This window comes from Hyperoodon ampullatus (assembly GCF_949752795.1).
Source record: "Hyperoodon ampullatus genome assembly, chromosome: 7".
Classification (NCBI taxonomy): domain Eukaryota; kingdom Metazoa; phylum Chordata; class Mammalia; order Artiodactyla; family Ziphiidae; genus Hyperoodon; species Hyperoodon ampullatus.
In genome coordinates, this window is record NC_136920.1 from 95840816 (window position 1) to 95865070 (window position 24255).

Consider the following 24255-nt stretch of genomic DNA (forward strand, 5'->3'; position numbering starts at 1 on the left):
GCCCTCGCGTCACTTCCGGTGTCACCTGCGTGGTTACAGGGTAAACAGGTGTGCAAACTTCTGGAGAGCTGTCGGGATGCTGCAGAGCGGGGCGGCTGGAGGCCGTGGCTGTGCTCTGTGCCCACTGCTGGGCGTTCTACTCTTCCAGGGTAAGTGACCCGGCGGCGGGCTCGGTCGCACTTCCGGCCGGGGGCTTAGGGAAGATGGTCGCTTTTCCGGTTCCGGTGGGGGGTCTCAGGAAAGACCCTACTGCGCTTCTGGGAAGGAAGGAAGGGGGAGGGCGTGGGGAGGATGTTCTCTTCTCGTAATCACCACCCACTGAGGGGTGTCGGTAGCTTCTCCGTACTTTCCTGAGCCCCTGGCAGCTCGATCACTGTGCGTTGTATTGTGGTGATGGCACGGCTAGATAGAATCACGGAGGGCACTGGGTTTGAGGGCATCCGGTGTTCTCTTATGAGTTATCAGTGGTTGACTCGGCTGTGGTTTTGTGGGCCGTATATCCTGATTAGGAAAGGACAATTCTAGTCTTCAGGAGTTCCAGTAATTTTGGGAAATAAAATGATGACTGTTGGTAATTTTTTTTTTTTTGTAGGTGATTGTCAGGGCCTATGAAGTAAAACGTTTATGAGTCACAGAAAGGATGTGCTTTGATTTCATTGTAACAGAGATGCATGTGTTGGGGAAAAGCAACTGCTTTGGTATTTTAGTAACAGTTTTTTTTTTTAATACAAGGAAGAGAATATCAATTCTGTTAAGATTTTAATCTATTAACCGATACCAGAAGTATAGTATTCACACTATCACATAATCTTAAAATTTGGATAAGTTTTGCTTTCATGCAGTTTTCAAGTTGCATAAATTTCAGTCAACCTAATTACCTTCATTTAGGGTGCAATTATTCCCTGGATTTGTGTGAGTGTGTGTGTGTGTGTCTTCCCCAGGAAATCATACGTTAGTAGAGCTAGCATAGGAGTGTATTGTTAACTTCATAAAATTTCCCTGTGGGTAATGGGAATTTCTGAAGGGGATCTTTGATGTAAAGGCTTCGGGTGTGCTAAGTCTCAGCAGGTAGGGCTAGGGAGTTGTAGTTTATTTGATGACTAGTATTTATGCTGCCAGCATACTCCCTGATCCCTCCCAGCTGCCTGTGTCATAACAGGTGTCCAGTTTTTCAGCTAAACTATTTTGCAATATACTATTTAGGCAGACCTACTGTCACTCCAAATAATCCTAAATTCTTTTTCAATATACTATTTAGGCTGAACTCCTGTCACTCCAAATCATCCTAGTTTCCTCTCTCTGTCTGTCTGCCTGTCTCTCTCACACACACAGAGAAATGTTCAAATATTGTCCTACTGAAAAAAAATTCTAGAAATGGTGGGTGGTTTCACAAACCTGATGTCATTTCACATTGAAAAGAGTCTATCAGTTCAGCAACCAAATAATTCAAATGTTAAAAGTTGAGTCTATGATCTGTATGTATTTGTTGATTTATCTTTTGCCTACCCCCCCCCGCCCAAACCCCCAGCTTTATTGAGATATAGTTCACATGCCGAACAATTTACCCATTTAAAGTGTACCATTCAGGGAATTCCCTGGTGGTCCAGTGGTTAGGATTCCTTGCTTCCACTGCAGGGGGTCATGGTTTCGATCCCTGGTTGGGGAACTAAGATCCCTCATCATGGGATTTTATACATGGCACGGCACGGCCAAAAAAAAAAAAAGCGTACCATTCAATAGTTTTTAGTATATTCACAGTTGTGCAATTATTATGACAATCAGTTTTAGAACATTTTCATCTTCCCAAAGAAACTCCATAGTCATTAACAGTCACTCCTCATTCTTCCCTCCCCCCTGCCCCTGGCAAACACCAATTTACTTTTTATTGCTGTGGATTTGCCAAATCTGCACATTTCATAGAAATGGAATTGTACAATATGTGTTCTTTTGTGACTAGCTTTTTTCACTTAGCATGTTTTCAAGGTTCATCCATTTTTGAGGGGGTCTTTTGAGTCTCTTAGGTAATAGACTTTGGTTTCATTCCAGTTTATTTGCCTTTCGTCTTCATATTTAGGACCTGTTAAATTATTAGCTTGTTTGAATTCTTCCTAAGTTATAAGTATGGTCCTGCTATATCAGTTGTCTAAGTATGTAAAACCAGTAGATTAACAAGCCTAGGGCTCTTACACTTTTCTCTTTTCCACTTGAGTGTGCAATTTTATGAATCAATTTGACAGATTTGTATTTTGGAAAATTCGGTGTATAAAATTGGGAGTTTTTGTCATTTTTTTCCATTTCTTCCATGTATAAAATTACTTATGGTTAAATGTGATTTTCTTGTTTTCTTCCCAGATTAAAAATTTTTTTACTTATTATAATTATTTCTATAGTTGGCTGTTTTTACCTGGCAAGAATGCTTTTTCCCTCTGGGGAAGAGATAAATATCCATTAGCACATTAGGCCTAGGGTGAAAGTTTCTGAATGAATGTAACATTGGATTGATATTTTTTTCTTATTTTTTGAGTGGAAGAGGCAAATTATTTTATATCCATTGATTTCAGAATACTTTTAATTTCAATAAAACAGAGAAAAATGCTTATAAGTGTACAGCTTAATGAATTTTCAGAAACTGAACACACCTGGGCAACCAGCACCCAAATCAGCATGTAGATTGTTACTGGCATTCCAGAAACTTTCCCTGTGCCTCCTTTCAGGCATTCTTCCTTCTCCTCCAGGGGGAACCAATATCCTGATGTATAGATTAGTAGTGTAGATTTGTTTAGTTCATCCATGGATGTTATGGTTACTTTTCTGTAACTATCCTTCTCCTCCAGGGGGAACCAATATCCTGATGTATAGATTAGTAGTGTAGATTTGTTTAGTTCATCCATGGATGTTATGGTTACTTTTCTGTAACTATACATTTAAGACCTGCTTATCCAGTGTTTAGATTTCAGTGAAGTGACTTTACATATTGATAACTTTGTGGCAAAATTATGTTCATGAATATGGAGTTTATATAAAGAAGGAAGAAGCTGCTAGTAGGTAGTTTGATTAAAGGTGTACTTGCTGTAATTCAGTAACCAAAATTTGCTCAGGACTTGTAATTTTTATGCTTATTTTATAAAAATTTTTGTTTTATAAAAGGAAACTCTTGGTTTGGTTCAGTTGAATAAGTATTACTGAGCATCCATAACGTGCTACGTTCTATTTCAATGAGCTTAGGGTCTATCAAAGAAGACAGACAAGTCAGCAGATAATTTTAAAACCTAGTACTAAGAGAGAAATGCACTAGAAACCATGGCATCACAGAGGAAGTGCCCTTAATCTGCCAAGAGGATACAGGGAAGACTTCCTGGAGGTGTCACCAAAGTTAAATCTGAAAGAAGGATAAGAGTTAGTTAGAGAAAGGGAATGAGGAAAATTCCAGACATAGAGAAGAACATAAACAAGGCATGGAGGTAACTTTCCAAGAAAATTTTCTGAAACTAACTTTGATTAGATTAACTTAAATCCCGTGTTGACCCCAAATATATCTCTGTGGTCAGGAGAATGGTGTGCTGGAGCTACTTCCTACTGGCTCTCAAGAGCCAATCATGCACATGTCTTCCTAACTCAGCATTCAGAGACTTTTACCTTCATAGCTTGAAATTAGCCATGGTGGGAGTATTTGTACCACAGAAATTGTCAAACCTACATAGTTGGATTTTCTATTGTTAGCTGTTCACCAGCACACCTCTGGATGTAATGATTAGTTTAGGCCAATCTGAGTCACCTTTCAGAGCTGGGAGTAGGATCTAGTTATTCTTGGTTTGCTCCTCTCTCACTAGATCCATTCACTACTCTGTTTTACCTACTCCCTGGAAAGCTGACCTATAAACCACATCATCGAGGCTCCCATCCTCTGGGTTCCAGTTAGGTTTGGTCAGTGGGAGGCACTGGCAGGAGATTGGAGGGCAGGAGGAGAAAGACATTTTTCTTCCCTGCTCCCTCCCTGTCATGGTGCCATGGTTGATAGTGGCTGTGTTCCTCTGTGGCTACAGCTTCTGTCAAATGGCCCACAGATCCACCTCTTACCAGGCTTCAGTAACACCATTTCCTCCCTTTGCCCCTTCAGGCGTGGAGTGGTAAAGGCTTTGTGCCTTTGTTGGCTTCCTTGATGCTGAGAAAAGTCCATTTGAAAAGTGACCCATACGCTTTTCAAAGTTTTAGCTGATTTTGCCTTCTGTTTCCTGCCTGGACCCTGACAGAGGCGTCTACTCCCAAGCTCATGGGCTATGTAGGAAAGGGTGGATATCTAAAGAAAATCTGGGTATTGTTAGGAAAGGAGATGAGGGGAATGGATATTGAGCTGGTAACAAACAAGAGTTCACTACCTTCAGTTTGGGTTCCTGTGGTGGTGATAGTCAAGTGGGTATATCCAGTAATATTTGGACACTCAGAGACAGGTCATGGCTAGCAACATAGTTTGGGGAATCATTAGCCTATTAGTGGTTGTGAAATCTATAAAAGTGGGTAGGATTGTCCAAAGAGAACATGTTGAAAGAAGGACCATAGGCTCAGGGTGGAACTCTGAGGAACACCAGTGTTTAAGGGATGGGTAGGAAAGGAGGAGCCTTAGAAAGAGATTCGATAGAAACTAGCAGAGATGTCGAGTGTGTGCGTGTGTGTATATGTAACACAATCAGTGTGGAGAGTTGGTTGGAGGGAGACTAATGAGATTCTGATTTATAACTCTAATCCATAGTTCTTTTTTGCTATAAACCAGGGTTGGCAAACTTTTGTAAAGGGCCAGATAATATTTTAGGCTTTGTGGGCCACATGATCTCTGTTGCAAGTATTCAACTTTGCTGGAGTAGCACAAAAGGAGCCCTAGGCAATACATAAATGAATAAAGCTGGCTGTGTTCTAATAAAACTTTATTTATAAAAAGATGTTGTGGGCTAGATTTGGCCCATGGTCCATAGTTTGCCCATCCCTGCCCTAAATCAACTGCTCCCTTGACATTATCCCTTGGATATCTCAAAGGCACCTTAAACTTATCCAAAATCAAACTCATGTTCTTCCCTGCCAAGCCTGGTACTTTTCTAGTCCTTCCTGTGTCAGTGAAAGGTATCATCCAGGCCAGAAATATGGGAGTCATCCTCAATGCCTCTCTTTCCCAAACATTCCACATATGATCTAACACCAGTTCTTGCTGATTTTACCTTGTACTAGTTCTCTCCATGTCCACTGCCACCAACTTAGTTCAATCTCCCCTTATTTCTCACTTGACTATTGTAGTAGCTTCCTAAGTAATCTCCTTATATATACTCTTAGTGCCTCCTAATCATCTTCCCTAGAGTGAGGTTTTAAAAATGCAAACTTCTTCATGCCCCTTCTCACTCAGTCCCTTACTTAAGTATTTTCCATGGCTTCCCATTACTCTAAGAATAAGGACCCAAATCTCTAAGGTCCTGCCTGATCTAGTTTCTGCTTACCTCCTAGCCATGTCTCAGTCTTCTCTCTCATGCTCTTTGTGTTGCTGCCATTCTGCCTTTTTTTCAGTTCCTTGACTGACTGTGCTCCTTCCTGACACAGGACCTTTGCATACGCAGTATCCTCTGCCCGGAATGCTCCCCATCTCCTCACCTTGTTATCCTTCCTTCAGAACTCAACTCAAAAGTAACTTTTTTCAGGCAAGCTTTCATTAACCACTCCCTGCTCCCCTATCATAACTGGTACAGTTCTCATAACCACTCTGTCTTTTCTTCACAGTGCTTATCAGAGTTTGTAATTATACATTTGTCTTTATGATTGTTTGATTAGTGTATTGAACTTCTGCTGCATTTTAAGCTCCAAAACAGGGAGTGTATGTATTTTGCTCACATTTAATCCTGAACTTAGAGGGTGGCACAAAACAGACGCTCAATAAATCTTTGTTTGAAGAATGAGTGAATGAATGAGTGTATCATCCTGGAAGCCTTGAGACAGAGAAGGTCAAGGAGCAAACAGTTACTGCTGCAGAGGGATCCAGTAAAATCAGGAGAGAAAACTGCCTATTGGAGTTTTTGTCCCTTGGATTTTGCTGTTTTAAGACAATAGTGCCTTTTACTAGAAGTGGTAGTGGAGTCCAAATTGTGCTATAGGGGTCCAGAAGTGGATGGGAAGGGAGGAAAGGGAGACATCAGATATAAACAACTCTGTCACAAACTTGGCTTAGGATAGAGAGGGCAGTAGTTGGTAATGAGTAGGATTACAGGGTTAAGGAAAATTTGTTATTGTTTTGTTTTACTGTTATGTATTTGTTTTTACAGATGGGAGGGAATTCTGTGTATTTAGAGGCTGAGGGGAGAAAGCCCCTCTTGAAAGGGAAATGTTGAAGATAGTAGAGAGGGTTTTTTTTTTTTCTTCTTTCTTCCTGGAGCGAGGCTTGGAAGGGAGGGATCCAGGCAGAGAAGAAGGGCTTGACCTTGCATAGAAAAAGGGACACCACATCCTTTCAGATTGGAGGTAAGAATGGGTGCAGATGCAGGAAGATATGTGACTAAGCAGTTTGTATGGCTTCAAGTTTCTTGAAGAAGAGAGACATTTTCTTCTGAGAATGAGGGGTTTCTAGGTTGCACAGAGGATAAAAGAGAATGGCAAAGTTTGAGGAGTCAGAAAGAGGAGATGACCAAGACTGGTTAAAGAGTCATAATGCCTCATCAAGGACTTAGCTGTGGATGGAACTGATGAATTTCTTACGGTAACTATCGGTGCAGTGGTGTGATTTTTCTCCTTCAGCGCACACCAGCCACAGTCTAGAAGTGGTCATCTAGGGCTGAGCTTTTCCTGATTCAGTGTAATGGAAAGGTATGTGTCTGGGGGATTTAAGAATGTTGAGAATACTGTAAGAATGGGGATAGGAAGAGAGTGGGTGATTAATAAGCACACTTTGTTCCTACATGAGAACTTTTGGTGACCTGTCCACCTCTTTCTCTTGGTCTCTCTCTGCCTTCTCCCTTCCCTCTGACTTTTGCTCTTAAGGTACTTCCTTTAATTTAATGGAGGAAATCGTCTTTACAAATTGAGTGCAAGCAATGGTCTATGTGCTCGAGTAGCATTATGTACTAAATGTTATGTGAAAATTGAAAAATAGTAATAAACTGCATCAGAGAATTTGGGAAGGCATCACAAGGGGGGTGATATTTGAGATGGGTTTTGAAGGGCGTGAGTATTGGGGATGTGGTTACCGGGCAGCATTGGTAGGGATGGGGAGAAACTTCCAGATAAAGACATATTCAAAGAAAGTCACAGTGGCATGAAGGACATAGTAAATTTGGGAAATGGCAGGACATTCTGGGCATAGTGAAGGGGATGGGATGGGTAGGTGGGCAGAGTAGCAGAAGTTGGGGGCCAGATTGGCACTATTTAGACTTTATGTTATAGCCCAATAGAGAATTACTGAAGGTTTTTGAATGTTTGTGGTGTTCATTTTAATGATAATAGTTAACATTTATTGAAAGTTTCAATTTCAGGTACTATGCTAAGCATTTTATGTGTTACCTCCTTTAACCTTATTAGATCCTCACAGTGACACAATGAAGTAGGTCTTTTAATTATTCCCACTTACCAAGTGAGGAAATTGAATCTTGAACAGGTGAGGTAACTAATGATCAAGGTCTCACAGCCAGAAAGCAGCTGGGCTAGAACTCAAGTTCAGGTCTGTCTAATTCTAAATCTAAACTTTAAAGTATCTTTGCTATACTTATGTTTTAGGATATATAAAGAGTATATAAAGGATATATAAAGGATATATATCCTTGATATATAAAGGATATATAAAGAGTATGGGGAGTGTGAAGATTATCCATTCATTTCTGCCTTCCATTTTTTAGAGCTTTACCTTAAGTCATGAGTAAGGTGGGTCAGGAGTGAGGGCTTAGGAGAGAGTAGGGATTGAGGGATGAAGGCTTTCCAGGCAGAGGAACAGCATTTGCAAAGGAGGAATAACAAGTTTAGCATGGCAGAGTCAGAGAGGATGTCTTGGATGAACCAGAGGTAGTCCTCATCTTTGGGATGGTCAGATTCTTAGTAGAGTTGTGAGCTCAGTCTTGGTCTCCTGCTTTTAAGAGGAATGTGAACAGACTGGATTGTCTAGAGAGGAGCAAGAAACATGATTCAAAGCAGCAGAGGTAAAGGCAGTGGAAATGATGACTCATAAGTATGTCTGTGATAGGAAGGTTTGAGAGACTAAGGACAGAACTAACGACGTGTCAGTAACGCTGATGAAGCTATCTAACGTGCATTGAGCACTTACTCTGGGTTAGGTAGGCTTCTTAGTGTGGTACATGTTTTAATTCATTTATTCTTCACAGTGACCTTCTAAGGTAAGTGTTATTATTATCATTCCTACCAGGATGAGAAACTGAAGAAATCAAGTAAACCTACGAAGGCCACAGAGTCAGCAAGTGATAGGGCTGGGATTTGCATCCTTTCTCAACCAGAGGGACTGCTGTTTTCCAGGATGGTGTGTGGGTTTGCTCTCTTCTGAAACCTTGCTGCTCTGTTTGCCTTTGGCCTGCCAGATGAATCATGGCTCATTGTAGTGGAGAAGGAAGCAGGAAAAACAAAGTGCTGGTGGCTTACTTTCCTAAAAAATGGCTCCCTAATGGAAGAGAAATTTCTACCACTGTTCTCTGAAAGCAGAGGGAATGGTCAGAAGAAAGTGCCAACTCTTTTGGGGGAGATGGGATGTCAAAGTTGGATATATGAGGGGGCTTCCCTGGTGGCACAGTAGTTAAGAATCCGCCTGCCAATGCAGGGGTCATGGGTTCGATCCCTGGTCTGGGAAGATCCCACATGCCGTGGAGCAACTAAGCCCGCAAGCTACAACTACTGAGCCTGTGCTCTAGAGCCTGTGAGCCACAACTACTGAGCCCACGTGCTACAACTACTGAAGCCCGTGTGCCTAGAGCCCATGCTCCACAACAAGAGAAGCCATCACAGGAAGCCCGCACACCACAACGGAGAGTAGCCCCCACTCGCCGCAACTAGAGAAAGCCCACGTGCAGCAACAAGGACCCAGTGCAGCCAAAAAGAAACAAATAAAATAAATAAATTTTTTTAAAAGTTGGATATATGAGGTGGTTTTGGAAAGAGGAAGTCTCTAGAGAGTTTAAAAATGATATCTTATTTTTACATTTTAAAATGCATTAAATTGTAAATTTAATAAACTTTTTCCTCCCCATGATTTACTTTTAATGGATGAGTGATTCATTAACCAGCTTTAAGAAAGGGAAAAACAAAACAAAACTAGATAGAAACTTGGGGTAGATTTATAAAAATTATTTTTCCTTTGAAAAAAAAATCCTATTCTTGTTTTCTACTCCTATTTTGCTGGTGGATGAGGCAGTGATAGCTTCAGGTTACAGTCGTGCTGTACTTGGGGTAAATCCCTCAGACCACAGCAACTGCCATATTCCTGGAGTATAAGTGTGTCAAGGGAGTGGGTGCTGTTGCCTTTTAGCCTTCTGTGGGCTGACCCGCTTGGTTGTAGTTAATTTAACCACAACTCTGTATTTGGAAAAAGTGCTGATGTGACCAGGTTTAAAATTTTTACCCTAACATTCATTCTATGATTTAATATCGTAAAATGACAAAAATACCACCCTTGATTAATGCAGATATCTGCTCCTTATCCTTTTGGGCCTGCCTGAGAAGATATTTATTGCTACGGCTTTCTGATGAGAGCCCTAAAAATGATAAATAGTGTTTCTAGGGCTTCCCTGGTGGCACAGTGATTAAGAATCTGCCTGCCAGTGCAGGGGACACGGGTTCGAGCCCTGGTCTGGGAAGATCCCACATGCTGTGGAGCAACTAAGCCCGTGTGCCACAACTACTGAAGTCCTTGCGCCTAGAGCCCGTGCTCCGCAACAAGAGAAGCCACCGCAGTGAGAAGCTCGCGCACCACAACGAAGAGTAGCCCCTACTCACTGCAACTAGAGAAAGCCTGCGCACAAAAACGAAGACCCAATGCAGCCATAAATAAATAAATAAATAAATAAATAAATAAATAGGGTTTCTATATTGTTCACTCACGTCTATATATTCCACCCATTGTACACATTTTAAATGTTTGGGCTTGCTTTGTTTAGGTGTTTACATCGTCCTTTCCCTGGAGATTAAAGCAGATGCCCATGTCCGGGGTTATGTTGGAGAAAATATCAAGTTGAAATGCACCTTCACGTCAACCTCATCTATCACTGACAAACTCACCATAGACTGGACATATCGACCTCCAAGCAGCAGTCGCACAGAATCAGTAAGTGTATAATTTTAAGGATATTTCTTTGAGCCTTCTGTGGTCAACAGCTCTGGAATCCTTTTATTCTATGTCACAGGTACACCTTAGGCCTTCTCATCTTAAAATAGAAGACGAGCTTCTATCAAATAGAAGGAGCTGAGCTTCTACCCTACATCACATTCATCTGGTCATGTAGGGCTTTTTCTTCTTCTGTGTAAGAATCTTGCAAATAAGCTATAGGGAAAAAAAGTCAGAAACTCAGAGGAAATGTGGTTTAGTTTTGTTTCTCCTTTGTTGTTTTTTTTGCTTGGCTTCATAGCTTGAGTTTCAGATTTGTTGTACTAAAAAGGGTACCTCCAGGCTGTTGGACAGAGAAATTCTATAGGTCCCAGTCTTAGACATCCTTTTGCTCAAAGCTGCTCATTTCCTGTCATGTGAAGCTGTCTCAGTGGGTGTTTCTGTTTGTATATCGGTACTTGTAGATTTATGTTGGCATCTTCTCCCAGTGTATAAACATCTGCACTGATTTATACAGCTCCCTTTGAAGGAAATTATAGGGCACCTTATGTTGATGACAGATGCTGTTGATGACAGATGGTCTTGCAATATTAGAAGCAATATATTTTAATCACACAGATAAAACCCATTTATGGCTCAGATCCCATTGTGGATGTCTAATTGAATGCTATTAAAAAACCCTTTTTCTGCACGCTTCCAGCAATATCCTAGGTCAGGATACTTTTTATCAAGAATGTGAATATCAGAGTGGTATGTAAGATTGTATTTTTGAAAGTATCCTTGATTTGGTTATCCTGTTTCCTTCATTAGAAGTACTTTCTCTTTGATTTTAATGTACAAGCTTTGGATTTTGTTTTAGGAACCATTATGGAATGCCATGTAGCATCTCTCAGTAACTACAGTAGGTGCTCCAGTTGTCCTAGTGAAGGTGGCTCCAGTGAGCTAGGCTGTATTTGTGGTCCCTTTTTCTCCCTTCCTTCCTTTCTTCCTCCCTCCCTCCCTCCCTCCCTATTTCTTTCTTTCTTTCTTTCTTTCTTTCTTTTTCTTTCTCTCTCTCTCTCCCTCCCTTCCTTCCTTCCATCCTTCCTTCCATCCTTCCTTCCTTCCATCCTTCCTTCCTTTCTTTCTCTCTCTCTCTCTTTCTTTCTTTCTTTTTTTTCTGAGGTAAACTTTTATTTCTTGGCTGACAGTACTTGCAAACCCATGCTTCTCCCAGCACCTTTTATCCTGCCCAAGCAGCGGCAGCCTAGTCCAAAAGGTGCCATGGCCAAAGGGGTTGGGGAGTCACTTCCCATTCCAGGCTGGAGGAGTGGGGGGGCTTGGGGATACTCCCCCACAAACCTTTGCCAGCAAGAGGCCATGAGTCACCCCAACCCCAAATCCTGCATTCTGGTAGGAGGTGGCAGTGCCTCCTTCCAGCTCTCCAAACCTGAGAGGGGCATGCATGACCAGACAGGGCAGGACACAGACCCCCAGCTCCAGTAATGGCAGTCCCCAACACCAGCCTCTGCCCACAGGTCACAACCCCAGCCCCCATCCCAGGGCAGCAGAGGTCTCTCCTCCTCCTTGGTCCTCAGCGATGGATGGAGCCCTCCACACCAGGCAGAACAGAGGCAAAGACAGAAGCAGCGGCAGTGGCGGGGAAGGAGCAGGCACCGAGACTGGTGGCACCGGGGCCCAGGGCTCTCCCGAAGTCAGGGCAAGCTGTCTGTCCAGGCAGCTCTGGGGCTAGACACTAGGTGGGCGTAGTCGGCTGTGATACGGGTACTTGGACACCTTTCCGTCCTGATGCTAGCTGATACTTGTCTTTGGCTGCTGCTCGCTCCTTGGCATCAAAATACCAGACAGTGATGGCGTACCTGGTGGCGTGGGCTGGTTTCACCTCATGGGGGTTCTGCCGATCAGACCAGAAAATGAGCAGCCGGTCAAAGAGTGGCTCAATGTTGGCTACCACAGGACGGCCCTCAGGGAATATCTGCAGCAGGCCGCCATGCACCTTGACGTCCCAGTTCTGATTCAGGTAGTAGATGCAGGTGATGCAGCACCCATCGCCATGCGGGTTGTCAACGTGGCTCACGTACCCCAACCCGTTACCTGGGTAACAGGCCACCATGGCCTTGGTGCGCCCATTGATGACGTAGCTGCCCAGCCTCCCAGCACAGTGGCGGATTACAGCATCCACGTGGGCCATGAGGGCACCGATGTTTCGGCAGCCTGGCTCATGGCCTTCCACCCAGGCGATCTGCTCCCCACGGAAGCTGCGTGGCAGGATAGCCCGCTGGCTTATTCACGCAGGCGCCCGCCCCGCTTCAGGGCCTCCACCTCTGCCAGCACTCGGCCACCCAGTGCCGCCCCCAGGAAGCGGTCCTTGACGCAGATACCATAGTACCGCATGCAGGGCACAATATAGCCCAGGGCCAGGCGCTCAGGTGCAGCGGGCAACACCTCCTCCCTCAGCCCGGCGCTGGCCTCACCTCTGCCACTGCTGCAGCCCTCCCCTTCTGCATCCGCCTCCTGGTTCTCCTGCCTGGCCCAGGGCCGCTTGCTGGGGGCGGGGGCATCCCCACCATCCTCTGCCCATTTCCGTTTGGGGGCCTCGGCCGGGCGCCCTGGGCTGCCAGTCGCTGGCACCCCTTGGTGACCAGTGCCGCAGCACCGTCATTCTGCAGCGGCCGCAGCTCGCCGCCATCCTGCCCACCGAAGCCCTCCCGCAGGGGGCTGGCTGTGGTGGAAGCAGCTGTGGCTCTGGGCGTCCCACTCCCCGCCGAGGCCTCAGCAGGCGCTCCCGGACGGTGGTAGGAGGACAGCAGGGGACGGGGCAGGTAACTCTCCACCCCCATCCTGGCCCTGCTAGGCTCCAAGGGCTCTGACACCGAACCCGGCAACTGAGGGAGAGCCCGACTCAGGGGCTGCGGCTGGCGCGGGCTGTCCACGGCAGCAGTGTCTGCATCCCCCGGGCGTGGAGGGCGCGGCCCAGGCCCGTGGTGCCACCCTCCTCCCCCTCCTCCTTCTCCACTTGATGCAGCCGCGGGCCGGGGCGGCTGGGCCTGGCGTGGAGCAGGATGAGGCAGGGCAGGTGGCAGAGGCCTTTCTCCTGCCCTGGGGCTGCTTGCTTGTCCCCAAGTCCTCTGCTGTCCCTAGGGGCTTGGGAAAGGACCTGTCACGGTGGCGAGGTTTTTCCTCCGGCCCCGGGGCCGCCGTTTGTGCCAACCGCCCTGCGCAGCACAGCACGCCATTCCCCGCCCCACCACCTGCGACGCTCTCCCTCCCTCCCTCCCTTCCTTCCTCCCTTCCTTCCTTCCTTCTTTCCTTCCTCCCTTCCTTCCTTCCTTCCTTCCTCCCTTCCTTCCTTCCTTCCTCCCTCCCTCCCTTCCTTCCTCCCTCCCTCCCTTCTTTCCTCCCTCCCTTCTTTCCTTCCTTCCTTCCTTCCTTCTTCCCTTCCTTCCTTCCTCCCTCCCTCCCTCCCTCCCTTCTTTCCTCCCTCCCTCCTTCCTTCCTCCCTCCCTTCTTTCCTTCCTTCCTTCTTTCCTTCCTTCCTTCCTTCCTTCCTCCCTCCCTCCCTTCTTTCCTTCCTTCCTTCTTTCCTTCCTTCCTTCCTTCCTCCCTCCCTCCCTTCTTTCCTTCCTTCCTTCCTTCCTCCCTCCCTCCCTTCTTTCCTTCCTTCCTTCCTTCCTTCCTTCCTTCCTTCCTCCCTCCCTCCCTCCCTTCCTTCCTCCCTCCCTCCCTCCCGCCCTTCCTTTCTTTCTTTCAACTTAAAAAAAATTTTTTATATTGAAGCATAGTTGATTAACAATGTTGTGTTAGTTTCTGGTCCTTTTTTCTTTAGACTTAAAATAGGTCACTTTATTTTGAGTAGTCAGGAAACTATGGCTGGCTTCATATGGCTCTTCCTCCTTGGCCAAAAGTAGGACAGAACAAACAGTGGGGATCTTCCTGGGGCAGAAACCTTAAATGCAAACAGCAGTTCTCATATGGCGCTGTTCTCTGTGAGGCTAGTTGGGAAATCAGCAAACTCATCCAAGTTGGAATTAGTGGACCCTTAAAGTTGCATAACACTATGTTGCAGTTATGTGATCAGTCAGGATTCTGTCAAACTAACCAGTTAACAGGATTTGAGTATCACTAGTTTAACTTGAAACTCACAGGTCAGATTAATCTTGAAGATTCACAGCAGGCTTTGTTTTGTCAATAAGGAGTTTCAAACCCTTTTATACTGATGCTGATAATCAGAGACAGGTATTCTTTACCTCCCTCTTTGGAACATTCTACACATTTTATTATTTACTAATATCTGTATTTCCCACTAGATGGTAAATTCCATGAGAGCAGGGACTGTGCCTGATTGGCTCCCACTGTATCATTTTGCTTAATACAGTGCCCAAGGGCACATAGTAGGTGTGCAGTAAATATTTGTTGAATGAATGCATGAACAAATGAACCAAGAAGTGATTCAGCATCTTCTCTGGGAAGTTGCTTTTCAAAATTGGGCAATTCAGTGTTTGTAAGTGCCTGGGTTCTTAAGTGGGGAGGTACCAAGTAAGAAAAGAACTAGGAAAGGCTTGAATCTTGCATAAGAGAGAGAGAGAAAGATCATATTGTATTGTAGTGCTTGCCCAGCCTACCACCAAATATAATTAGGTGTTTTTGGTGATGAAGTATATGATTACCAATCTGAAGTAGTATTGTTTTAATTCAATGTATATTCATTGAATGCCAATCATGCATCTGACTTGAGGTTTTTATTAATTGCCAAGATAGATAACTTGAGAGAGGCTTATGTTACAGCCTCCTGGTGATCTTGAGAATAAACAAAAATCTCCCCTTTCCCACTTATTAGCTGTGTGCCTTCGAGTAACTCATTTAATTTCTTGTTTTTGTCCTTGTTTCCCTTTCTGCCTGCTCCATGTATAGTTCAGTGTTGTTGTGAAGCTCAAATGAGTAAATGTATAGAAGTAGTTTGCACACTATAAAGTACCATATGAATTAGATGCCGCTTTAGCATAGGGTTTCTCAGCTTTGGCACTGCTGGCATTTTGATACAGATAATTCTTTTTTGTGGGGGCTGTCCTCTGCTTTGTAGGATTTTCAGCAATATCCCTGGCCTCTACCCACTAGAAGCCAGTAGCACTCCTCCCAGTTGAGACAAACAAAATTATCTCCAGATATTGCCAAGTGTCTTGAGGGCAAAATTGCCCCTGGTTGAGAACTGCTACTTTAGGACTTTGGGGAGAATTTAAAAGGGGTTCAAGAATTAGGATCCCTGGATTCTTTCATCAGACCTTTTTTTGGACAAGTTTTATTAGGCTGTCTTTTAATCTATAGGATGGAAGTGAACAAAACATAAAAAAAATTGTCCAACTGGGAAAACCCACTACACATTTGTATTTTATTTTGGACCTACTTAGCTTTACGTTTTCATTACATTTTCCAAATTAACTTTTTTCTCATGGTGTTGCTTTCTTAGATTTTTCATTATCAGTCTTTCCACTACCCAACCACAGTGGGCACTTTTCGGAATCGAATTTCCTGGGTTGGAGATGTATACAAAGGGGATGCGTCCATAAGCATAATCAACCCTACCATAAAGGACAATGGGACCTTCAGCTGTGCTGTGAAGAATCCCCCGGATGTGTACCATAATATTCCAGGGACAGAGCTAACAGTCACAGAAAGGGGTAAGCTAACTGCCACCAACCTTCTTCTGTAGTGAGTGCTCTCTGACTACTGTGGTGGTTTGTGGGGAGATCAGTGAGAAGCAAAACTACCTATCTTCGTAAGCCAGTTGGTCATTGGGACATTGTGCTATTTTGAATTGTCTGAGGATGAGTTTTTTTATCTTTATTTTTCAAACTGACTTTTTAAAAAAATATCGTCATAGTTTCTTCATTATCCTTTTAAAATTTTAATTTCAGGTGACCAGAGGTCTTGTGGAATGTATGGCAAACCCCTGAATAAATGGAGGGTTGCTGTCTGTGTGAAATAGAAGTCATTCTGGTTTCCCTAATATGTTCATACCCTCAGTTATGAGACTGTGTTCTTGCCTGTTTCTTGAAAGGGTACCTCCTCTAAAGATGGAGGCAGCACATTTCTTTTATGTTGCAAAGAGCAACTGTTTCCTTTTAGTGTGAAACATGAGGAGAGTGGGTTAAGGGTTGACCTTTTTTTCTACACTATTCCCTGGTGACTGTTGAGTGGTCATTCTAGTCCTTATTTGAATTTGAGCCAAAGATTTAGAGATTCAGAAATGACAAGGTATCTATGGTTCATTATAGATACCTTGTCATTTCTCAAGTCTTTCTGTATGTCTCTCTCTCTCTCCCTCCCCTTCCTCTTTCTTTTTTCTTTATTTTTTAAAGGCAACTCATAGGTTTCAAAGATATAGGAATGTTCATACTGCTGGTAGAAGTAGAAACTGGTATAGTTTTTCTGGAAGACAGTTTGGTAGTATAAATCAGATGCCTTAAAATTATATACCCTTTGATCCAGTAATTCAATTTAAAATTTATTTTAAAAAATAGAGCTAAATATTTATATACAAGGATGATCATCATTATATAACTCATAGATTCAAAGAATTGGAAATAATTTGAATATCCAGCAATAGAAGATTGATTCAATAAATTTTTTAATATGGTAGAATACTATGCAGCCATTAAAAAAATCACACCTGGAAGGAATACTTATGGAAAATATTTATAATATGGTATATAAAAAAGAGGCTAGAAATACTATGTAAACTATGATCAATACTTCTGAACATGTACTCTCCTCCCTATATTCAGACTCATAGCCACATACTCCTAGAAAGAAGATTGAACGGGTAGATATTGACATATTGATCCTAGGGAGTGGGATTATGGGTAAATTTTAATTCTTCTTTGTCCTTTTGTGTATTTTCTACTGTTTCTACAATGAATTTATGCCCTTTGTAACCAGAAGAAATACAAGAGCAAAAGTAACACTATCTCATGTCAAAGGAAGCACTTTGCATGTCCCTCTCTTTGACCTCTTTTTCCTCCTCCAGGTTTTGGCATGATGCTGTCCTCCGTGGCCCTTCTTTCCATTCTTGTCTTCATTCCCTCAGCTGTGGTGGGTGTGCTGCTGCTAGTGAGAATGGGGAGGAAGGCTGCGGGGCTGAAGAAGAGGAGCAAGTCTGGCTCTAAGAAGTCATCTATTGAGGTTTCAGCTGAGTAAGTCCAGCTGCAGTCCTGAGCAATCAACCCTCTTCAGAGACCTGGTTTGTGGACAGTACCCAGGCTTCTGCGTCATGCCTTCCTTTCTTCCAGGCTGAATTTAGTTCTGCTGAAAGGGAAATGTGTGGATGTTAATTTGGAGAGAGAGATGGAGGGATTGATAGCATAGTCCTAGTCTATTTTTTTTTTTGAAATGAGATTGTGTAGTGCTGTGGTTCTGAACATAAATTCTGAAGTGAATCTCTCATTCCTTCAAAATGGACAGGAAATTCCAACAAGTCAGTTATTTTCTCCTTTTCCTTGTTTTGGCACTGAGCTGATGTCTCCTGACAGAAGTGCCTGAGCAGTGAGAGAGGCTTTAGAACAGCCAGGGAGAGCAAAACAGTTTAAATAAGTGAGAACTATTCTTGGTCAGCAGATGCTCGGAAGGGGCTAATTGGACTGTGGTTATCAAAAGCATTTGCCAGTGAGCAGGTGTGATCCAGTATTTTCCCTAAGAACAAATCCACTAAAAAAAAGGTAACAAAAGTCTACATAAAACCCTGTTGATTCTCCATTATCTATATCAGGGGCTCTTAACCTGGGGAGAGAAGTCTTACTTTGAGAGAGTCTAAAATCTTTCTGTGTGTGTGTGCGTGTGTGTGTGCATGTGTGTGCATGTGCACATTTATTTAATGGGAGTAAGAGTGCCCTTTACAAGGAATCTGTGGCCCCACAAAAAGGCACAGAACTCTTGGTAAAAATACTAAAACGTCTATTTCGAAGCATGGTCTAACAAGATCCTGTGTGATCTAACCCTAAGTCACATTGTTTCTTGCCATTTCTTCTCATTTGCTCCACATTCCAAACTCCAGTGAGCCGTTTCCTTCTCCAAACATACTATACTCATTTAGGCCTTTTTAAAAATTTTCAACATGCTTTCCTCTTACCTAGCATCCCCTCCCTCCTTCCCTTGTTTGCCTGGAAAACTCTTCCCTATCTTCCAAGACTCTGATGAAATGTCCGCTTCTCAAGAGTTTCCCTGACTCTTTCAGGGAAAACTGATCACTCCCTCCTTTTTGCTGCCACAGCGGTTTGACCTTAACTCTATGAAAACATTTACCACATTGTATTCTAACAAAATGAGCTCAAGGGACCATGTTTTATTTATGTCTTTATCCCCAGGCCAGCACAATGCCTCTGTCATGGTTGGTGCTCAGTACATTTCTAAATGAACGATTGTGACTGGCTCCTACTTATTGAGCACTTACTATGTGCCAAGCACTGTGGTACCTGTTTTACATGTGTTTATTTTGCATTTACTCCTAACCGTGACCCTTTAAGTGTAGCTGGTAATATCTGCATTTTGTAGATGAGGAAGTAAGTTCCTGGAGCTTAGAGTAATTTGCCCAGTCATCCTGCTAGTAAGTGGCAGAACTGAAATTTAAAAACAGACCTGTCTGACTTCAACACTTGTCCTCTTAACTGCTCTACCATACTGAGGATAGTGATTGTTCACATTTGGTTTGTCCTCTTTCTACAGCTCTGACCAGGAGAAGGATGACTGCATGGCAAAGCTTTGTGTCCGTTGCGCCGAGTGCCTGGTAAGTCCATGCCATTTCTTCTGTTCGCTGTTCATGCTTCATTTTCCTGCTTAATTAATGAAATCCCTCACCCTCAGAGGCAGCAGAGGATATGAAGATAGGTCTAAAGCAAAGTATGAGCCAAGGTCTTTCCCCAAAGCATTTTGGTCTCAGGGGACCCCCACCAATTCTAACCATTATTTTATTTTCTGTCTTACAGGCAGAGAGTGGTGTCCTTAGGTTAGGGAAGGGGATTGCATAGGCAGCCTCTGCTGACTGACAGGGAACATCCTGAAAGAGGAGTGTCCTATGCTGCTGAGGTCATACTAGGAGATCTGGCTGGACTGGCTGAACCTAAAACCCTAAATTGAACTTTTCTTCTGAGCCTCAGTTTTCGCCAGGGAATTTAGAGTGATATAAACTTTTTTTTTTTTTTTTTTTTTTTTGCGGTACGTGGGCCTCTCACTGCTGTGGCCTCTCCCATTGCAGAGCACAGGCTCCGTATGCGCAGGCTCAGCGGCCATGGCTCACGGGCCCAGCCGCTCCGTGGCACGTGGGACCCTCCCGGACCGGGGCACGAACCGCGTCCCCTGCATCGGCAGGTGGACTCACAACCACTGCGCCACCAGGGAAGCCCTAGAGTGGTATAAACTTTTAGGTGACTTGATGGCGTTTGTCAATAAGAAATACCCATGTTGGAAGGCTTGAGTTTTTATTTACATTTCAGAAAACTGTCATCCCTTCTCCTTTGGGTGCTTGCTGTGACTGGTAGGCTTGTGTAGCTGTTCCAGGATCCTAGGAGCGAGAGAGACTCTCTGATGTGGTACTGTTGGAAACAGGTCAAAAGCAACTCATGATCTAATACAAAGCATACCTGTCATGTCAGGGTTTAAACTTGAGCCTTCTTTGTACTTACTGCCAAATTCAGCATTTGGCTGGATGACCGCAGCCCAGTTACTCACCACGGTGTTCCTTTTTCTCTTTCTCTCACGTACTTGAGTATTATAGGTAAGATGAGAGAAAGGTTGATAGTGCCAGTGGATAGGATCTAATTCCAACCCTTTGGGATTTGAATATTTTGATAACAAAAAATAAGCTAATGTCCTGAAACGAATACAACATTATTAATCAACTATACTCCAATATAAAATAAAAATTAAAAAACAAAGAAAAAAGAATCACTTTGCTGTACACCTGAAACTAACACAACATTGTTAATCAACTATACTCCAATATAAAAAAATTTTTTTTAAGTAAATAAAAAAACGAAATAAGCTAATGTTCATAAGATTATTGTCCACGTTTCAGATATTGATTTGTTCAACAGTTATTCTTCGAGCATGTATCTGACATGCCCCAGCTGTGATTTTAGGTACTTAGGAAACAACAGTGAACAAAACTGACAAAAATCCCTGCCCTCAGAAGAAATTACATTCTTTCCATTCCTGGAAAACTCTCATCGTCTGAGACACAGTTGAAATGTTACCTTCTCTTAAATTGGGGTACAAACAATAACAAACTAAATCTTTAAAAATTAGTAAAATATATAGTATGTCAGATTGTGCTTATTGCTGTAGAGAAAAAATAAAATAGGAAAGGGAGATAGAATGGCTGGATAAGGGAGTATGATACCAAATAGGATGGTTGGGGGAGTTCCCTGGAGGTCCAGTGGTTAGGACTCTGTGCTTTCACTGCTGGAGCCCGTGTTCAATCCCTGGTCCGGAAACTAAGATCCCACAAGGCACAGGTGTGACCTAAATAAATAAATAAATAGGATGGTTGGGGACACCCTCACTGAAATGATATTTGAACAAACACCTAAAAGTAGAAGCAAGCGACATGGCTATCATGGAGGAACATTTCAGGCAGAGGAAGTGGTTGGTGCAAAGTCTCTGGGGAGAGGCCATGATTGGCATGTTCTAGGAGCAGCACAGAGGCCACTGTGGCAGGAATGAAGTGAGCAAGGCAAAGAATAGTATTTCTTCAGAGAGATAATGTCATATCTTATAGAACATTATAGTGATTGTAATCACCTAGAATTTTATTCTTTTCTTAAAATAAATTTATTTTATTTTATTTATTTTATTTTTGGCTGCGTTGGGTCTTTGTTGCTGTGCATGGGCTTTCTCTGGTTGAGGCGAGTGGGGGCTACTCTTTGTTGCGGTGCGCAGGCTTCTCATTGTGGCGGCTTCTCTTGTTGTGGAGCACAGCTCTAGGCGCACGGGCTTCAGTAGTTGTGGCGCACGGGCTTCAGTAGTTGTGGCACGTGGGTTCAGTAGTTGTGGCTCACGAGCTCTAGAGCGCAGGCTTAGTAGTTGTGGCACATGGGCTTAGTTGCTCCGCGGCATGTGGGATCTTCCCGGACCAGGGCTCGAACCCATGTCCCCTGCCTTGGCAGGCAGGTTCTTAACCATTGTGCCACCAGGGAAGCCCTAGAATTTTATTCTTAATGAAACAGAATCCACTGGAAGTTTTTGAGAAGAGAACACTTTGAACCGATGTATGTTTTAAAAGGATAATTCTGGCTTCTCTGTTGAAAACAGGTGGTGATGGACCATGACAGAAACAGTGCAATTAAGAGACTTTAGCAATAATGCAAGTAAGGGAAGAGGGTGATGATTTGGACCAAGGTGGTGGTGGTGGAGGTGGTGAGAAGCAGTTGTTTTCTGGTTATAGTTTGTAGGTAAAGCCAGAAGGACTTCTTGACGAGTTGCATGTGTGTGTGAAAGAATGAGAGGAGTTAAGGATAAATCCAAGGTTCTTGACTTGAGCAACTAGTAGAACAGAGTTGCCACTTTCTAATATGTACAAGCCTGTGGGTGGAACAAGCTTTAGGGGAGCTGAGTTAGGATATATTAAATTTGAAATACTTATTAAACATTCAAGTGGAGATGTGGAGTAAGCAATTGGTTATATGGGTGTGGAGTTCAGAAGAGAGGTCTAGAATGGAGATATAAATTTAGGAGTTATTAGTATATAGAGACTGGTAGAGATATTTCCACCAGGGAAATGAGAGTAGATAGAGAGGAACTCAAAGGACTGAGCCCTGGAGCTCTCCAAGGCTTATAGATGGGGGAGATGAGGAGAAATTATCAAAGGAGGCTGAGAAGGAATGTCCAGTGAGGTGGGAGGAAAACCTGGAGAGCTCTGTATCCTGGGAGCCAAATGAAGAAAGCGTTTCAAGGAAAAGAAAGTGATTAACTGTGTCAATTGTTCCTGAGTCAGGTCAAGTAAAATGAGAACTGAGACTTGATTACTGGATGATCTGGTAATGTGGAAGTCATTGGCGGCCTTGGCAAAAGCAGCTTCAGTGGAATAGTGGGGATGAAAGCTTGACCGAGGTAGGGTCAAGAAAGAATACAAAGAGATGTATTGGTGAGAGTGGGTATAAATGACACTTTCAAGGAGTTTTGCTGTGGAGGGATGGAGAGAAATAGGGCAATAGGTAGAGAGAGGTGTGTGTCAAGAGTTGCTAACTTCTTTTCACGATGGGAGAAATTACAGTACATTTGTATGCTGATGGGAATGAGCCAGTAGAAAATGAAAATTTGATGTTACAGGAGAGGGGGGAGGATTGCTGGAGTGACTTCAGGATCTAGTGCACCAGTGGAGATGTTGGCCTTAGATAAAAGCAGTGAGAATGTATCCATACGAAGAGTAAGGAAGGCCAAGTAGGTGGGCCCAGATGCAAGTGGGTGGGTAAATATGGGAGCTTGTGGAAGTTCCCTACTGATTGTTTCTCTGTTCCCAATGATGGGAGAAAATAAGGTCATCAGCTGAGAATGAAGTGAGCTGAAGGTGTTGGAGGTTTGGAGAAAGAGGGAAAGATATGAAAATAGTCATCTAGGAGAATAGGAGAATGAGTGGACTAGAGAAATGGGGTATGCCAGGTAGTACTAATGGCCTACTTGAGCTTAGAAGTAATGAATACAAGTTTGAACAATAAAGATAAGAATAAGAATAATAGTGATAGTAGTTCATCATGAATGAGTGCTTACAAATTGCCAGGCACAGTGATGGAAACTGAGGTTTAAAGAAGTTAAATAACTTTACTCAAGGTCACATAGCCAGCAAGGGGTGGAGCTGGGATTGGAACCCAGAGGTAGACTGACTCCTAGCCTAAACTCCTAGCTACAGTCTTGCACATTTTGCTACAGACGGGCATCTTTTCCTGTGCATTGAGGTTTTAAAAAATAGTCACCAAGGAAAAGGGAACCCTTAGGGTTTCAAAGCAGAAATTAGCCCAATAGATACCAATTATAATGAGGTCCTATGATGCTTCTTGGGAATTTAGGTGGGTTGAGTCAGTGCCATTTCACTGTTGATGTCTCCCCTAGCCAAGTTCCATTTGGGGGACCCTAACGTGTGGTCTTTGCCTGAATTCTGACTGTGGCATTGTGCTTCATATACACACCACAACTACTGTTCTTTCCCCTCCAGGATTCGGACTATGAAGAGGCATATTGATGAAAGTCTGCATGATAGAAGAAGAGTCACCTAATAACAGAAAATATCCCATTCCACTGGTAGCTAAAGCCTCCTGGAGAAGTGGAGCTGGCTTGGACAGTAGTGATGGAGAATTCTGGAAGCCATCAGTGGAGACTTTAGGAGCCATTTATTTATTGAAGAAATGTTCTTTTTGTATTTATAAACTGTTCAAAAACTCTCAGAAGAAACTCATAACTACCCCTTTTAATAACTTATACTCTAATTGAATGCAGGAATTCTTTTCCTAAATAGAAAGATACTTTTTGTTTTGCCTTTGCTCTCGAATGTATTACATGTTTTCTTCCAATTTTTTGAGGGAGAATCCTAGATGTTGGCCACACTGCTGATGCCAAATATGTACATATATTTAATGAAATGGAGCTTGGAGCTTCCTGATGTGCTCCCAGGCAAAATGTTTGTCTGGGATAGCTATTCTTTATTTTTTGCTCCATGAACATTTTCAGCTGTGAGTTAGCATACAGCATATACTCGTTGGTTTAATTATCTCATCATCAATTGTGTTTGGGAGGCTTGGAGTGCATAACCCCAGTTTTTTTTTAGAGTTGGTAGGCTCGGGAGTCAGTGGTTTACTTTGACTGGGTTTTTAAAGTGTTAAAGTGCATTCAGTTTACAATTAAGGAAAGAAATGATGAGATAGAGGGATTCCTTTCTTTTGTCTTACTAGGTGCAATTTGTTATTTTACTTTCTTACAGCTGACTGATTTAT

General features: G+C 43.2%; 1 protein-coding gene and 2 pseudogenes across 4 annotated transcripts in view; 1 reads left to right on the forward strand and 2 right to left on the reverse strand.

The window, feature by feature from the left end:
• Positions 1 to 24255, reverse strand: part of LOC307055662 (trehalase-like) — a 424950-nt pseudogene that overhangs the window by 339257 nt on the left and 61438 nt on the right. The window lies entirely within an intron of this gene.
• On the forward strand, positions 77 to 23699 carry MPZL3 (myelin protein zero like 3; the record flags this gene model as incomplete). Of its 2 annotated transcripts, none has more annotated exons than XM_079709400.1 (6): positions 77 to 149; positions 10119 to 10285; positions 15750 to 15960; positions 17310 to 17475; positions 19001 to 19061; positions 23481 to 23699. In XM_079709400.1, 6 exons carry the CDS (start codon positions 77 to 79, stop codon positions 23505 to 23507), a joined length of 705 nt encoding a protein of 234 aa, XP_079565526.1. In that variant the 3' UTR covers positions 23508 to 23699. The 2 variants fall into 2 exon arrangements, with proteins under 2 accessions (XP_079565526.1, XP_079565527.1); XM_079709401.1 differs by having other exon boundaries at positions 10155 to 10285.
• LOC307056620 (prolyl hydroxylase EGLN2-like) lies at positions 11858 to 13521 on the reverse strand (annotated as a pseudogene). The gene is made up of 2 exons: positions 13450 to 13521; positions 11858 to 13332 (listed from the first exon to the last, which is right to left on the reverse strand). The product of its transcript is annotated as a prolyl hydroxylase EGLN2-like (transcript).